Source organism: Tinamus guttatus, unplaced genomic scaffold (assembly GCF_059628265.1).
Source record: "Tinamus guttatus ecotype Peru unplaced genomic scaffold, ASM5962826v1 Tinamus_guttatus_pri_ptg000086l, whole genome shotgun sequence".
NCBI classification, from domain to species: Eukaryota; Metazoa; Chordata; class Aves; order Tinamiformes; family Tinamidae; genus Tinamus; species Tinamus guttatus.
Genome location: NW_028288620.1, coordinates 1892918 through 1910648, shown reverse-complemented (window position 1 = coordinate 1910648; position 17731 = coordinate 1892918). Strand labels below are relative to the sequence as shown.

Below are 17731 nucleotides of genomic sequence, written 5' to 3'. Positions count from 1 at the left end.
GTTATCAGGATACCTTCCATATTCCTAAATCTCAAAATCTGTTGAAACATGCATCTTCCTATCATGTATTTCAGTCGTTTCCAGCCTTGCAACCAGCTCCTTTAAGTCAAAATATAATCTAGTGCAGCTACAGCCAAGTTATTTCCATCATTCACTAAAACAGGCACCTTCTGCACACTGACAAACTCTTGGGATCTGTGCTTGCTGTGCGGTTCTCTTCAGACCTCAAGAGCATCTTTCTGATGTTTCTCCTAACCATCTTAAGATTCCATATAGAAATTCCCTTCCTACTTGTCAGTCTACAGCCCAACATTTTATTCAAGACCACCGAGAAAGCCAGCAGACTACACTCATGGAGCTATTTACATAAAGGGGGAATGAAATAAGCTTGCACAGGCGTTTTATTTTTCTTTTTTAGTTCTGAGAAGGGATTTTATGTTTAAACATTCTTCTAATGCAAAGTCCAGGCAAACCAAAAAGTACAATCTGGTACAACATTCACTACCAAGAGAGTGAACAGCAGAGTAGGGAGCTGAGAAACCACAACTGGTTAACACCAGAGTCCCCCAAATAAACCAAAAGCAACTGCAAAAGGTCAAGTAGTGATAGAACTAGTAGTTTACACAGATATTTTCATAAACTTAGAAGTCTTTGAAACCAGGATGACTTATTCTCCTACCTCTATAGGGGAGAGTGATTCAGTCATGAAATTAAAGAGCACAGCTTAAGATCCATCCAAACATCCATTCCAAAAGAAAGTTTATTCGAGTAGTTGACATGTCTGACATAGTAATACCTCGTATTCCATTGCTAATTCTGTCGAGTAGGATTTTGTGCAACCCCCCCAGTTACCCTTCACAGATTTTCAGAAATGTCAAGCTCGTAAGAGTTCTCAAAGTAGAAATATGGGCAGCAAAGAACACAAAATTAACAAGGTGTCAGTGGAGGAAAATTTCAGCTGCCTCCCAAGACTGCTCACAACAAACTAAATAATTGTAAGCCAAGAATATGGCAGCCACTGCCTGTCACAGTTCCCAAGTTAAACACAACTGCAGAGCCAACAGCTTCTAACCATCTTTGCCAGGCAGAAACCCACACTCTTCTTCCTCCACTAGCACACATCTGACTTTGCCAGCTCTGGAACAGGTGGGGTAAGATCTCAAAAGCCACAATTAAATTCATAAGAGGTTTAAGTTCTCCCATGCATCAACTTCTGGTACACTAAAACTCCCAAGAGTATAGGCAGTCCACCTAGTTCTAAAAAATGTGCTTCACTGCTTTTAATTTAGTGCAAAAATCTCTGTTGGAGTAGTCAGAAAGTTATGCTGGGCAACACTTTCTTCAAACTGTGGTAGCTCAACTCTGCACAAAATTATCTGTAAACTCTCAGGGCAGGCTGCCTCTGAGGAAGCATTGGCAAGATTACTCAGCGGCCTCTTATCTTCAGCACATGAAGAACATGTTCTAAAGAACAGACTATTTACTCAGAGGAGCAGCATTACAGGGAGTCTCAGCAGCAAGTAGCCAGAACACAGGCCCATCTCACTTGCCCGACAGTGCGTCGGCTTTGGTGCAAGTACCAGTAAGACTACAGAGGATCTCCCTCTTGGTCACAAACCCATACTGATTTTTGAATTCTTGAGTCCAAGAGTTGAAGTATTTTCTTCTCAAGAAACTTCAAAATATGTAACTGTTGAGGTATGAGTCCTCTTCGTTAGTCAATATGTTCAGCTAGGAACAGTTAGTGACTGCACGGTACTGACTAGGTGACTGTCAGTATATGAAAATATCTTTCAGATATTGTGATACTCCTTTACTATCAGAACTCTTACAATAGCTCTGCCCCTCCCTTGGGAAACTGGAGCCTAGAGAGAGTCAATGTTTAATAAAACTCTATGCAAACAAAAACAGGCTTACAATGAAAACACAAGGCGCACTTAGTTATAAGGGTCAGCAACAAGCATGAACATGTGCATATAAGTTGACAGCAATTAAGGCAGCCAATGAATATTGTTTTAGCTAATGAATTTTATTTCATAACTGGTGTGGGCAAAGCCTGTGTGCCTTGCCAATGAGCATGAAGCGTTAACCTGCCATAATGCAATTAAGTTCAATCGCGTGCCCATACTCCCCATTTATTGTTTCCTCACACCTGAGTATATAAACATTCTAAATGCAAATGATACAAAGAAAATAAAAGTGAAGAAACCTCAAAACATACGTCCAAGTGCCTGATCTTGCAGTTCTTCAAGACTCTGCTCCGCCTCTCGTGCTTCAAGATATGCATTGAGGTGTGCAAGGTTCTAAATGGGTACACTGAAAACTAAACCAACAACTATCCTAAATAAACACTTTACCTGTGAACAACCCTTAGGAAGGCTTGGAAGTTTAAGAAGAGATGAAAAAGCTGGGCTGATTAACCCAAAAGGAAAGCCCGTACAAAGTGGGGTGTATTAGGGACCGTGACTGCTATGGAACAGTTGGGGTGGGGGAAATCTCTCTGCCAGCAGAGCAGAAAACGTAAGCAGAAAAGAGGCAAAGAGCTTCCTTTTATTTCTGCTGAAGTGAATATCCACACCTTCCTTTAACACTGAGACCAGCTGTGATGGATGATTAAAAGCTGGAATGTGGTGGCCGCTCCACCTGGAGCCGCAAACACAGACTCAGCTTGCCATGCTTAATTACAGGGTATCAGGATGAAGTCGGAAACCTAAATGATGGAACAGCAGCTTCGAAATACTACAAAGCCAGGAAACATGGGTGTCTCAAACAACTACACTTGAACTTTAAAAACTTTCTACACAACAGAATTCCCTCCTCCTTGTTCCAATGCCATAAGGCCCTTCTAAAATCCTGCTAATTGTAGGCCCAATCTTAATCTTGACTGTTTCACAAAAAGAAAATGACAGTGCGTGAAAATGAGTTATGGAATTAATTTTCAGGAGCCCAACTATTCTAATTTACATGGAAGAAGCAGTGGCATCCCAGGAAAAAAAAAAAGAAAAAAAAAAACACCACACAACAATATTTCTTCAGTAACTACTAATGATTCTCTCCCACTGCTTAAGATCTCGCTTAGCCAGTAAACTCCATTTTAGCATAGAACTACTGTTAGTCCTACAAAGTAATCCTGGCCCTAAAAATAAATAAATAAATAAAACAACCTTTATGAGTTCCAAGTCACCTCCTCCCCCATTCAAGTTATAATATTATTCTGTTCCCCAAAACATCCTTTCTGATTTGGAGATTTTTTTTTCCTCTCCTCCAACACAGTCAACATAATTCTGGAAAGTGCACCCTCAAGGAAGCACATGAGGAACCAGAGCGGGAGCTACCGCCAGCCCACAACAACGCTGCTGTTACAGCACCACTGTATCCTTGCATATGTGGAACGGTTGCTGGCCTGGAATATAAAACTACCAGTCCAAAAGAATATGGCTAACAAAAATGCCTTCGTTTACGTATTTTGATTCTTACATTCATACTTTTCACACTGAAAAGCATCTCAAGTCAAAAACAGGAAATTCTAAATACTGCTCAAGCAGCCCTACTTTTCAAATAAGAGTCCTCTGCAGAAAGCTGTATTTTTAACACTGTAAGTATTTCTGGAATTAATTTTGTGTTACTCTCTAATTAGAAATCTAACTTCAAATGCCAAAGCTTTCAAACAGAATAAAGAGAAACAAGGTACAGATAAAAGATGGTGACATTTACAGAAAATATATCTATTACTGCCCACCTTACTACATAATCTACAGAAAAGATGAAAAAGATGTTCCTACAAGGCTAAAAACCTCATTTCCTAATGAATAATCAGGACAGTCAAAAAAGCTGCTGTAAAGTATATCCTATTATTCACATAGGAACATTTGGCCCATACTCCCACTCTCACAAGCTATCCAGACACTTGACTACCATGATCCTGCAAGAATTTTCCATAATGAAGTTAACAATTCTTATAGTAAGCTTTAATCAAGGCCGAGAGGAAGAAATGAGGAGGGGGAAGAAGGATAAATTGAGTGCATGTGCCCAATTAAGGCTTCAGCAGAACATGCAACAAAACTGTATCACAAAATACTACAGCTAGGAAAATTAATACCCGGATTTGAATTTAAAGAATCGTTTTTCAATTTTATCTATTTTTGGCTAAATATCAGGGTTTCAATCTGTACTCGCACTGCCGAGGCAGATTAGTCTCTTCCTTCTCATTTCTAATAAAACATGTTAACATCTGGCAACCCAGTTCTACAATATTATTTTCCCAGAACAATCCGTAGTCCAAGTTCTCAATGTCAGGCTCTCTGTATGCTTCTCTCATTACAAGGAGACGTACAGGCAGCACGTGACTGTCTTAATGAACTACTCAAAAAGAAGCTTCCACCACCCATTTGTTCTTCTGAGATATTATGAAGTTTCATTAATTTCTTTGTATGCAATTTTAGTGTTTCAGTTTTCTTCTTTCTTTTGGGAGGGTGCGGGGCAGTGGGGAGGAAGCAGGAGAGGGAGCATCAACATTGTGTATTGTTTTCCCAGTTCACTAAACAAGATTCTATCTTCCAGACAGTCTAAAACAAAGAGAGCAATATGGCAAGCTGTGAATTTCTCAATATTTGCCTGGAAGTTCAAAGCAACAGAGATGACACCGTTGTGGGCAACAATTTTATAACATTGTCTTCCAAAGGCAATGATATGACTGGCTTAAAATTCAGTAAGAGACAAGATCAACCTAGTATTCAGCTACAATTAAACAGCAATCATTGACAATGGCGTGCACACACACACTCCCTAGACCGCCGCATCTAAAGGTTTTTTTCTTCCAGATAATCCCATTTCTGACGTAACACCTGTGAATTTAAAGCAAATCTTATTCTTATAAAGGATATTCTAGAAGTTATACCAAGATAAAACGTTGTATTCTGACAAAAAGCCTTTTGGCAGGGAGAGCGAAATGCTAGAAGCAGCCACATATAAAAGGATTTAAATAGTTATTAAGCCTGTATCCCTAAATATGATAGAGAGAAATTCTTTCTTCAGAAATTCAGTCCATGTGGCTTTCTTGTTTCATTTCATTATTGATCACCAACTTCTCATCCAAATTAAACAAACTGATGTAAACAGGTAGCCTAAGTTTCTGCAGGATTTTATTTTTAGAAGATTTTTAGAAGCAATGTTTACTATACTCTATTATTAAAACCATACTTATTAACATATACACAGGAAATTTTCCTGAGGTGAATCAAGCAGGATTTTTAAATAAACTGAATACAAAGATAACAAGTGACTCAGATTTTATAATCATCCAAAGAGAAAGAGATTTTTAACTGCCTATGAAAGGAGTTAACATTTTCCCTGAAATCCTTCATTACCCAAAACAAGGAGTCTCAGCAATTCCTGCTGTACCACTGATAACTTCTGCTCCCTGGGACTAATATTAATATGTCAGATGAGAAAGGACAGGTCAACCCCTTCTTTCCCACAGAACAAATACTTGCTTTTTACTCCAGTGATAGAGGTCACTTCAGAGGAAAAAAAAATCTCCAAGAACAGGCACAGATTCTAGAATTTTTTTTTAGAACCTTTAACTGTCAAAAGTAGACAGGCATAAGACAGGTTACCTGACCTTCATCACAAAAAAAGTTATTTATTGGCTCTTTTTAATTTTTTTTTTTTTAACTAGCTTAGCTGTAACAGGTCTCATGAATGTGCAATATTGTCTCCTCCTCCCTTAAAAACAAAGCAAAAGCCACAAAGAAACAAACAAAAAACAACCAAGCCACAGCTGGACAGCTCTATGAGCCCTTTGCTACTGCGAGGGCATGTCAGACACACGCATTTTTTTTGGTCTCAAAATACAGATTAAAAAAAGCTTTGCTTCCCTTCCCCCACAAAACAGGAATCTGAGAACTCCTTTAAAAAGCTTGCTTTTTGTCTTTTATAATTATATTAAACACTTTTGTGTTTCTTGAACGCTCCAAAAGGCCAAGAGTTCAGTTTAAGCTGTGCCTTACTTCTTTCATAACTTTAGGGGCAATTTCATTGTATCTCCTGCAGGTAGAGGCTATATTGGTAAATACTCCATCATATTGTCTAGTTCAGATCCTTAGATTTGCAACTCTTGGCTTGTTAAATATTTAGCAAACAGTTAAGGGAAGTGCTCAACCTACTAAGTTTTACATTTTATTCAAACTAAGCTGCTTGAGTTTATTAATTATAAACCTTCCGAGCTTTCCAAGTTTACAGCTTAATAAGACAACATTCCCTAGCTTGGGAAAATCTATCGTTTTCTCTTTTCCCCTTCTGAGAGCTCTAATTGCTCGACCCAAAAGCAAGAACAAGATATTATCAAAAGGTGAGTAGAAAATATTTACAATCAACTGGAACGACTTGTGTTCTACACAATAAATATCCACCTGCCTTTATTTTCCTCATTTAAAGCATATAATTACCAATGTTGAAAGTGAGAAGCATTCAGTTTTCTAGCTATGTAACTGCTGAAGTTATTAGGAAAACTTGCTGATATCCTGGGCATTTATGTAAACTAAAATCTAATACATTTCTTTACAAAATTAACTTTTCCCTTCTAGCTCTAAAATTACAAGCTTGCTACACAGTACAGTTTTTCGCTCTAAAATCCTACTTTACATAGTCAGACGCAAAAACCAACAAGTGAGACTCCTTACTACCCAAATCGCAACTTTTATTTACCTCTACTCACTTTCGGGGTACAAATTTTTAACTGTGCTTGATTTGCAAGTCACCCGAATCTTGCTTTCTTTATTGTCTTTTCAAAACTATCTTGGCAAAACAAGAATAAATTCTGCATTTATCTTATTTTTCTGTAGCATGGCTAGAAGCCAAAACTAATATATTACATATCAGTAGGGACAGATAACTGAAGGTTACATAAAGGACTAAACCACTTAGACAAGAGGAAAAATATTTTTTACTTTCCACTATAGTTTCACTTGTGTTATTTGAATTTTTACATTTAGAGGCACAATTAAAGTTTTCATCTTCGACAGTATTTTACTAGTGGCATCACTAAATATCTCAAGTAGTTTGTAACTACCAATAATTTGGTAGTTTTCAGAAATCAGTTCTGACATATTAACACAAGATAACTACATTTTTATTTACTGTTTCTAATATTTTACGTGAAATAACATAAATACCACCTTGTCTTATTACTCGTAACAGCAGGCTATACACATGCAACATCACTGATTTTTTTTTTATTCACTGATATTCTTTTTTTTCACTGAGGTTTTTTTAAAGTTGCATTAAAAATAGTTTAGAACTTTTTTGGACAGAGTGGTCAACTCAGCAAAGAGGAAATGATTTCCAAATTATTAAATAAAAATGTTGCAAATACAGAAGAAATATTAAGCAATAAACAGTCGTTAAACAGTTTCCAGCTGAGAGCAGCTGGAAACATAGAACTTGCTCCAAGAATGGAAGGGCAGGTAAAGGATAAAAACAAGGAAGCTCAGCTGAAAATACAGAAAAGAATACATTGCTTTTATACGAAGTGTCACATTCTGAATTAACACCTTTTCCTAAAGCACAGATCTTCTCAACAGTTCATGCCTTCTACTTGATGCATGCACGGTATCCATAACGCTGACTTTTTAAATTACTACCATCCTGCTTTTCCCCTCCTCATATTTTTAATACCGAGTTCCTTGAAAAAAAAATGGATTCTGAACAGATCTATTTGAACAAAAACACAGCTATGGAAACAGTTTTAAGGGTGAACTTTATCACTACAAAAGCTTCTTTTCATTTAAATTAGGCACATGAGGTTTATCAAAGAAGATATTCAAATTTGATTAATAAAGCTTCTTGTGTCATTAATTACCTTAGCGCTGTATTTAAAGTGCACAGAATGTTAGCCTTCACCACGTATCAGAGTAGGATTTTTGCCCTTGAAAACTGCCATACACACACAGTGAAATGGTGAAGTACATGTACACATGAGAATAAAACATACTAAACCTCTGTTCCAGCAATAGGATTTGATTTTTTCTGCAAAATATCTGTCCAAATAGTCACTTAAGAACATAAACACTCTTGGGGCTAAATGGCATCACAGAATTGATGCTACAGTTAAGATTGTCCAGAACTTTATCACAAAATCCAAGGCACTGGCAATGCAGAAGCTTCGCACAAGTTGCATCCCAACCATTTTAGGCAGTGTGGTAGGGGATGAGGAAAATGTGTATGAGCCACTGAAGCCTGAAGAAAAACTGTGTTACATTATGTGCTGAGTACACTTTTATATTATCTAGAGCTTTAAGACTAGAAGTTCTACACTACATTTTCTTAAACCTATACATTCTACTCATCACTATTCCATATACCTCTCAATTTTTAAAAATCTACCGTTTATCATAAAGAAACTGCACAAGTCTGTCTTTTCCAGCCCTCCCAATCTATCTAACATTTAACATGTATTTAGAATTAGAAGACCAAAATTATATTTATTATCCTTGAGTCTTTGACTGGAAATGAAAGCTCATGTATCAGTGATTTTTTTTTTCCAATTTTTTCATGCTGTTAACTTTCACACTTTAAACTAAATTTTGAGTCATTGAATTTTTTTTTTAAATGTTGAGCCACCAGTAAAATAATAGTGCAGAGAGTGTTTGTGTGATGTCAACCAAGTTAATTGTAATTATCACTCAATTTCTCAAATCTTTTCTTAATGTCAGGGTCATCAGCCCTCCAGGCTTATTAGCTCTCCAGATACAGGTGGAATTTTTAAATGATTTTTTTTTTTTAAATAAAAATACCACATCAAGATATCACACTAGCTACTTAAACAGTTTAAGAAAACCTCCACAAAGACATACTTCCCATTTTACCGCTCATCTTTAAGATAATGAGAACAAGAATTCTGTCAAAATGTTAGACAATTGTATGGCTATGAATAGCAGCGAAATACTTTATAATTTCCCTTGAATCTCTCATCAAAACACTACATCACATCATTTAAAAAAAAAAAAAGAAAATCTTGCACGCAGTATTCCTAAAACGAAAGCCATTGCAACAGCAGACTTACCGCTGCCGTCTTTTCAGGAAATGAGTACTACCTCAGCGCATTTTGGTAATCTTTCCTTTCACACGGCATTTGCCGCTCGCGTGTTTTAAAGAGCCTCCCTCTCCCAGAGCTCACAGTCACCATTTCCCTGTCGCAAGGGGAGCAGCAGCAGCAGCACCGGCGAGGCAGCCGCACAAGGTCATTTAATAGGCCAGCGACAGCAGCGCCGCACGGGTCCACAGGCTGCCGGGGAGCCTCTCCTCAAAGTTTCACAACTCCCACTTCCCTTGGGGTTTTACACAGTTCTAAACAAGACTCTGCTTTATAAATTATTGCTTCTATTTTGCAGCTTCGCTTTTAGAAGTTTGAACACACACACACAAAAAAGGCATTACAAAATACATTTGCCAGATTGAGCTGATAAAGACAGATTAGTCTATCGTATCTAAATTGCTACTAAATCAAGAATGTTCCGTACAGCATGTTCATGTTCTTGATCTCATTTCATTTCAATAACTCAAAGACATACAATGCCTTTTTATTCTTCCAGACGGCATTTTTTTTTACCCAATTAGGTTTGATGTTGTGACATTTTACTTCACGTTATCGATGCTAAGGCCAGCACTGATCCCAGGTAATGAGGGGCCAGTTCCGTGTAGTTTGACTCAGTTTGCACCCTCCTTCCGTGCTGCCCCATGAGCAGGGACAAGCACAGCACAAGCTATACTGGGCCAAAATGAAAACAGAGAGGGAAAAAAAAAAAGAATAGCAGCAGCTTGAGGGAAAATGAAAGTATCAGATCACCCAGATTCAAATATAAAATTCAAAACTACCACATTTATCCCCAAACGGCTCAATTTTGGGTGAAATACGCACAGACACAGCCACAAAACAAGTGATCTTTTGCCGTGCCACAGAAGAAGTCCCCACGCGGCCCGCGGAGCACGCGGGGAGCGCGAGCGGCTCCTACACGTCCCCCCACCGTTGCAGCCACTGCTTCCACCTGCTCCAGAGGAAGCTCTGGTTTTAAACAAATAATCCAGGTGGAAACACCTGCCAGGCCGCAGGCGGCTGCCCGCCCTACAGCAGCCCCCGGCGGACACGGCGGCAGCGAGACCGCCCTGCGAGCCCGGCTCGGGGAAAAGCCGCCGCCGCCACCCGGGCCTGCCCTGCCCTGCCCGCCCTCCGTCGCCGCCGGGCCCGGCCTCGCCCGCGCCGCCTCCCCCGCAGCTCCTGGTTCTGCACCACCGCCGCCGCCTCTGCCCCGCTTCCCCCGCCGCCTCCAAGCGCTGCCCAACGGTACCGCTCGCTCGCGGGCGCCGCTCCGGGAGCGGCTCCTCGCGGCGCTGCTACCGCCGCCGCCGCCGCCGGCCGCTCACCTGCATGGACGCCATGATGGATCCGCCCCCCGCCCCGCTGCGCCGCCCGGGCCCGCGGAGACGCAGCGCGCGCCCCGCCCCGCCGGTCACGTGCGCGCCGCCGCCTCGCCCCGCCCGCGCATGCGCCCCGGAGCGCCGGCCGGGAGGCGGCGGCCGTTGGGCGCCGCGCGGGGCAGGCGGGAGGCGGCGGCGGCCGTTGGGCGCCGTGCGGGGCTCTCGCTGCCGCCGCCCTGGCGGAGCAGCGTCCGGATGGGGCATGTGTGCGTGGAGCAGCGAGTGGCTGCCGTGCTTCTAACGGCTGGAGGGGGTTCAGCAGTTCACAGTTAATAAATACAGGCATACATCGAGGAGCAAGCGGCTGCGGTTCTTCTGAAAGCTGGAGGGGATTCACCAGTTCCCCATAAATAAATAATGTGAACCGTTCTCCCTGCTGATGGACAGCATTGCCTGGCAGGGGTTATTGGGAGTGGTGTGTGAGCTTTGGCCTACATATTTTTAAAGGATTTTGAGAACTGCACATCTAGGGTCCTTAAGGGATTTACTTAATGCCAGCTTTTTCCTTTTACGGGTTTCTGCAAGTTGGGCTCCCGTTTGATTTGTAGCGTTGGGGAAGCGGGATTAGGGATCTGCAGCGGGCAGCGCCAGGATGCCGGGCTTTAGGCTAAGCACCCTGGGCTGGGGCTGCAGGGATTCTGTCCTTCGCACCAGCCACTGTGCGTGGGTGAAAATAAACAGCAGCGCTCACTGGAATTATCTTGCTTGCGATCAGTGAATCAACCCCCTGGGGGAACCACTTTACGTAAAACAGTTATCCCAGATGTATTTCACACCTACCTGATTCTCCAAAGGAACCTGCAAAAAGTTTTTCCGAAGATAGTGGATACCTAAAAACAAGAACCTGGTAAAGATACTGGTATTATAGCTTGTTATAATCCCCATGTCCTTGCTATCCCCTCTCTCCATTACAAACCCAGCAAACTACCTGATTGTCCCTTTCCCTTCACGAGGGGAAGGATGTTTCTACAGAATCTCCTTGAATGCGTTCCAGCTCGCCTTCTCTGTAGTCTGCAGGTGGCACCTACCTTTGCCTTTGGAGATGGCCGGGTAACGTTTTGAGCAGTTGTTCCGTGCTGGTATTTAGCTGTGAAGACTCCTGCTTCAGTTTTGGACTCAAAGAAGGGCTGTGCACCTGGAAACTTCCCCTTCTCCAACCTTGGTACTTACTTGGTGCTGCAGAATGTGTCACTTCTATCTGCAGCTCTCCCTTATTTCCCCCTATGCTCTTATCTACGCCCAGCTTTGAAAACTGGTAACTGGAAGGAAAACAAAAACCAGCAGACAGCATGGAGCCAGATTCCAGCTTGAATCCAGCTTCAGTGGCTGTGCAAGAGCTAAGCGGGGAAGCTCGGAGGCAGCAGGAATCACGTTCCGACATGGACTAGCTGCGGAGGGCAGTGAACCCGGCAGGGTGCAGGAATTTGCTGATGACGGGAGTGTATGTGTAGATTCCCGAGTGGGAAAGCACCACCAAAAGTAATGATGGGAAAAGCATTGCAGGGCACCCAGTAGGTGAAATCCTGTGACTCTCCATCTGGTGACTCCTGTCCAACCCAGCTGTGCTGAGTTTTTATTAGCTCAGTCACAAACCTGTAGGCTCCTTGAGCAGTGTAAACAGGCATTGCTCTAGTGACTTGAATAAAGTGACCCGTAAGTTGTAAGGGTTTTCTGTCTCCCTCTTTCCTGGAAGCCAGTGTTTATGTGCTGTAATATGTCTCAACACAGTTAGAGTTGCAAAAGATTTGTTGTGTTAAATGGGCACTTAGAACTGGTGAAAATTTCTTTTGCCTGCAATCCTTCCTAGCTAGCTTAGGCAGCTACAGTATTAAGCGCAATGCTGTTACTACTGTTTTACTAGACTTTGTTGTGTTGCATGATTCAGACATATGTTTATCCTAAAATACATTTCTTAACACCATATGCCGCACAGACAGCAAGAACATCAAGTTTAGGCAATGGACATGTGTTCAGCTATAAACACGGACACATTGACTGCTCATGTTGATATAATCACAGTGGGATAAAACTGATTTGAGTCCGTTGTGTTTGGTTTCTTAACCCTGTTACGCAAAACCCTCTCTAAGGTCAGAAGACACAAAAAGGCCTCGGTGTGAGATTGCCCTCAGGTTCATAGACCGCCGAGCGGTTTTGCTCTTCATCCGTTACCAGATACGGAGAATGAAAGCAGCAGCTTCCAAGTACTAAGGCTGGCTGTAATCAGTACAAATATGACTTCCACTCTGTAATAAAAAGGAAAAAAAAAGCAAGGTGAGTAGCTTTATACCATTCTTTTGTTTGTGAATTCTTTTTCTTGCAATTCTTACAGAGCTTTTAATCTCTAAAACAGAGGTCTGCCACATTTTGGACTAAAATAACATTTACTGAGATAACCTCACCCAGGCTGCAAAATCCTGTTCCTGAGGGCAGCAGACATGGAAAGCAAAGAGTAGAATCTGCCCATCCATAAACTGCCCCCCTCCAGGGGAGGATCACAGCCTCCCCTGGCTTCACTGCAAGTGTAAGAACAGCTGTGGTTACTGCACAGCTGAAATCGGGGAGCAGAAGCTGTGCTTCACTTTGAGAGGAGTTAATTCTCACAGGAGTACTAAAGATATCTCTGTTTAATATTTTCACCTGTTCATTTTCTCATGTGTCAGCCAATCACTTTTATATATATATATATATAATTTATATATATATATATATAAAAATCTGTACACACATGTGCAACAGTTTTAGCTCCTCTCGTCGTTGTTGAAATAGGGAAGCAGGAGAATGATCCTTGTGTTTTATTGTTCTTTTCCCCATGTCTCATATCAGTAACCTAGATTGCAGAGAGCTCTTTTTTTAAAGTAAATGTTTATACAGCCTCTAATGCTATAGAGATATATATATCCCTTAAATGTGACTTTTAAAACATTTACTTTTGCAATTAACCCTTATCATTCTGTAGCAGGTGTAAAGATAGCCAACACAATAGTTGCAGTTTATTATTGTTATTTTTATTAAAGAAAGCTTTATTGTTTGGCCTATACAATCCACTTCTGCAAGAGTCAACCTAAGTTTTCCTGGTACCTTCGAAGATTAGAATCCTAAGGACAAACATTCAAAACTTTTGATGTGAATTTAATCTGTCTTCATTATTTCAGGAGATATCTTGCATTGTTCTAATTAAATATACAAATATTCCATGCACTTTGACCTTGATAGTTTGCATTAAAGACAAAAAAAAAAGGCAGTGAATGTTCAAAGTACATTTATTAGATTATCTTCTGGTGTGTCTAGCCAGTTTCACAAATGCCAAATGTGTCTCCTTATTTGGGTCCTTACAGTTCTATGTCCCATTTCTTCCATTATCTCTTCAGTTCAACACACAACATTGCCAAACTATTTTTTTTCCTCTGATGTTCCTTTTTTTCCTGTATTATTTATAAATATACATATATATATATGTTGCGCTTTTATATATTTTCTGCTTTACAATTTCTGCCCATCTAAGAGTCACGCTTGCATTCCTCTGCCTGAGCCACGGTGCTTTTGCAGCTCTGCGTTTTAGCTGCGTCTCACACAGGATTCAGCAGTGCCTCATGTTAACCCCTGTGTGACTCCAGCCACGGAGCAAGCGAGCGCTGCAGGGCTCAGGAGGGAGGAGGAGGAGGAGGAGAACCTGCCTCCCAGGCCTCCTGTGCCAACTTCTCCTGTGGCTGCTGTTCGCCAGGGTAAGGGAGGGCACTAAACTAAAAAGCTCTGAAACGGAGATCTGACAAACGCAAACCTGGCTGCCCTGCAGAAAACACTGCATCTCGCTAGCAAAAGATGAGGAATCAAACCAAGACAGTAGATCCTGAGACTGCAGGTGAAATAAGCTGCATCCATAGCTAAAAATGAAAAATGCAGTTCAAGATTTTGAACATTTCAAGATATTGAGCTGTTGAGATTTTGTTGTCATTTTCTTCCTTTGTGCTAAGGTAGGTATTTCAGCAATGGTTTGTTTTACTATGTCTTTCTTAGCTTTGAATACTGAGGGGCGCATTACCACAGCACGCGGGGAGTTACGGAGGGACAGAATGAGGCTGAGGAGAGGCTGCTCCTGCTGCGTGATCTGCTGCAGCTGCAACGCCTGCAGAGAAGGCTCTCCCTGCTCTCTAACATTGCCATGTGCTTCCATTTCTTCCCTTACAGAGGAGACAACAGCTTGGCTGCCATGGCATGATCTGTGGCTTTTGGGAAGACTATCCTACTGCCAAAATACATCTCTTATTGTTGCCTGGGGAAATACCTGTAAAGATAAAAGCTATAAAATACTAAAATAATAAAAAGACCATGTAGGACCCATACTCAAATAAATGAATAGATTAAGAAGTGTAATCTAATGTAATCATTGAGGTAATCTCCCACCTAAGAAGACATCCTTTTCTAGAGCCCATGTAACAGGGTGATTGCTGCATCTGTCGAGTACAAGGGTTCAAATTAAGATTCAGATTTAAGATTCAAATACAGTACACAGTTTTATTTTTCTTTTCTGAAGACTGTAACCTGAAGCCATCTGTGGTAAAACCCAGACATACATGACATTTCTTTATCAGAAATACACAGAAGTGAATCTGAGTTTATAACTCATGAAGATGATGCTGATACAGAAATTTAGGTTTTATCTATGGATGAGCAGTTACTTGCTTGTTTTAGCTAAATATTTTCACATTAACACCACAGTTTCTTTTTTCATGTAAGTCATAACTGCAAATTAAAGATTTCTTAAAATGTAAATGCCTAGGAGAAGTCTGAAAGCAACCCCAGTATTACAGCAACATTGAATTTACAAGTTTCCAGTAATCTACTAGAAATAATTCTTACTCAGGTGGAATGTCATTTCTGGAAAGCAGTATACGTCAATTTAAAATGGCAAAACACAACACTTTTTCCTGGTGTAAAAGGATAAATGAAATCCCTGTGCCAAATATAAATAGATTCAAGATTATGTTTAGGCCTAGTGATACCAAAAAAAAAAAAACTGAGAATTGTTTCTGTGAGAGATAATTCACCTGCTTGACAAATATGGTTTTACTAGTCAGAGTAGCGAGAATTTATAGTAACCTAAGACATGAACTGTGTATTTTATGGCTCTCTGTGGTGGTGATTTTAAAGGGTTTTTATGAGTAATTGGAAATACAATATCAGCAGGTTTTTTGTTTGTTTGCTTGTTTTCTGTAGTGGAGGAAAAGCCTTCAGTGTGAATTCTTACCTGAAAGGCAGTGGTAAATTTGAATTAACTGAAAGAATTCACAGTATTTTTGCTTTTAATTTCAGAGTAACTTGGTTGAATTGTCATTAATTTTGAACTGAAAAGAAAGAAGCAACAAGTAAAGAAGGTCTACCATTAATCCACATGTATTCCCTCCCAAATTATCCCAGGGAATGATCCTTAAAACCAGTAACTTTATCATTATACAATGAGATTTAAAATTGCATTAAAAAAAGACTGAATTTTTTACTTTCTCCAGTCAAAAAAGCAGTTCATATTTCAGGGGCAATTTAAACTTAATTTTCAAATCCTGCTCTCAACAACTGAGACTACAAAACTGATTATATGATTAAGGTCTCAAAAGCTGAGTAAATTCAGTTAAAAAATGTTTGTCAAAAATTTGCCAAAAAATAATTATGATCTTAAAATCCTTGGTTTGCCACAGTGTAGGAGGAAAATCCTCTATTCTGTACACAAGAAATGGTAATTTAGAAGTGCTAGAAAGATTTTTTTTGAATCTCGGTGACCTTTCTCCCATATAAGACAGTTTGCCCCATAACATACATTTGCAGATGTAACATACTCAGAGCTTCGTTTCACGACACAGAGCTCTTGTTAAAATAAGGTTTCAAGTAATTATTGAATTGACAAAAAGCCGCCTCTCTCCTCTGCACTGTCCGAGTGGTGACACTAGAGAAAACCCTTCACAGGTGAGGAAAAATCCCCAAAGCTCCTGTGTGCTGCTTCAGTCTCACGCAACACGAGTTCACGGTATCGGTGTGTTCCCACACCATCTACTAAGTTACTTTAAAAAAACACCCAACTCCAATGCAAAAAATATTGTTTGACAAAAAACCAAAAACTTTCAAATTTGAACTTTTTCCATTGCAGGGAGTGGAGAAAGACACCTTTTTGCTAACCGCAAAGCTCTGATCTGCCTGCCTTTGAAGAGCAGCATAATAGTTTAATTTCTAAGTCCAGTCCATCTCAAAATAGAGTTGCTCCTGTTTTTCTCTCATTTGGTTGTTGAAATCAGGTAAGCACCAGAGCCTCCACCATTAGTTTCCGTGTGCAAATACCTGAGGGGAGAATGTAAAGAAGATGGGGCCAAACTCTTCTTGGTGGTGACCTAAGACAAGCGGTAGTGGGTACAAATTGAAACACAGGCAGTTCCACCTCCATGTGAAGAAGAACTTCTTTATTGTGAGGGTGACAGAGCCCTGGAACAGGCTGCCCACAGAGGCTCCTTGTGGAGTCTCCTTCTCTGGAGATCTTCCAAACCCGCCTGGATGCCACCCTGTGCCACGTGCTCTAGGTGACCCTGCTGGAGCAGGGGGGTTGGACTAGATGATCTCTAGAGGTCCCTTCCAACCTCAGTCACTCTCTGATGCTGTGAAAAACCCCCTGCTATTTCACCTTAGCACCCACACAGTAACAGGCTTTTGTGGCCTGGACAGCAGCTGCAGCCTTGTTACAGTCAGGATGACAAATTTGAGATTAAAAAAACAAAGCAGAGAGGCAGCACCTATATGTTGGGGCACAAAACATGAATTGAGAAGTTAACTTTCCCATCTCATTAAATACTTTTTTTTTTTTTGTCCAATTTATCGTATAAGCCAACAGATGTAGATGTTGGAAACTCCTCTCAACGGCACAATAAAAACAAGGACGGGGAACAACCAAACAGCCCCTGCTGCAACTTATGCCCATGAAGTATGACATACACTGATAAAATGCAGACAGAAGCAACTCATTTTTCTGCACTTATTAGTCATTCCTTAATAAGTGCTTTTTAAACTGTCCAACCTAACTGTTTCATCAAGCTCTGTCAGGCCATTCAACATTCCCCTTTCTTGCAGTTCAAGACCAAAAAAGGAATTTCATGTCTTGTAGAACAACGTTCTGTTTTTTCTTTTTCTTATTATTAGTAACTATTTTGTGTTGGAGGCCATCAAAGACTTCCTTAGCAACCTTTAATCAAGCTATGGAAAAATGATTAGCAATGAAGACGTT

The 17731-nt window shown here is 40.6% G+C and overlaps 1 protein-coding gene across 1 annotated transcript in view; it reads right to left on the bottom strand.

Annotated features, from left to right (window-relative positions):
* The window catches only part of UBE2W (ubiquitin conjugating enzyme E2 W), a 29358-nt gene extending 18861 nt beyond the window's left edge, over positions 1-10497 (bottom strand). The window contains exon 1 of the mRNA XM_088520340.1: positions 10420-10497. Coding sequence (XP_088376466.1) covers positions 10420-10434 — 15 coding nt within the window. The 5' untranslated portion in view covers positions 10435-10497. The remainder of the gene's footprint in view (positions 1-10419) is intronic.
* Positions 10498-17731: the final 7234 nt, after the last annotated feature.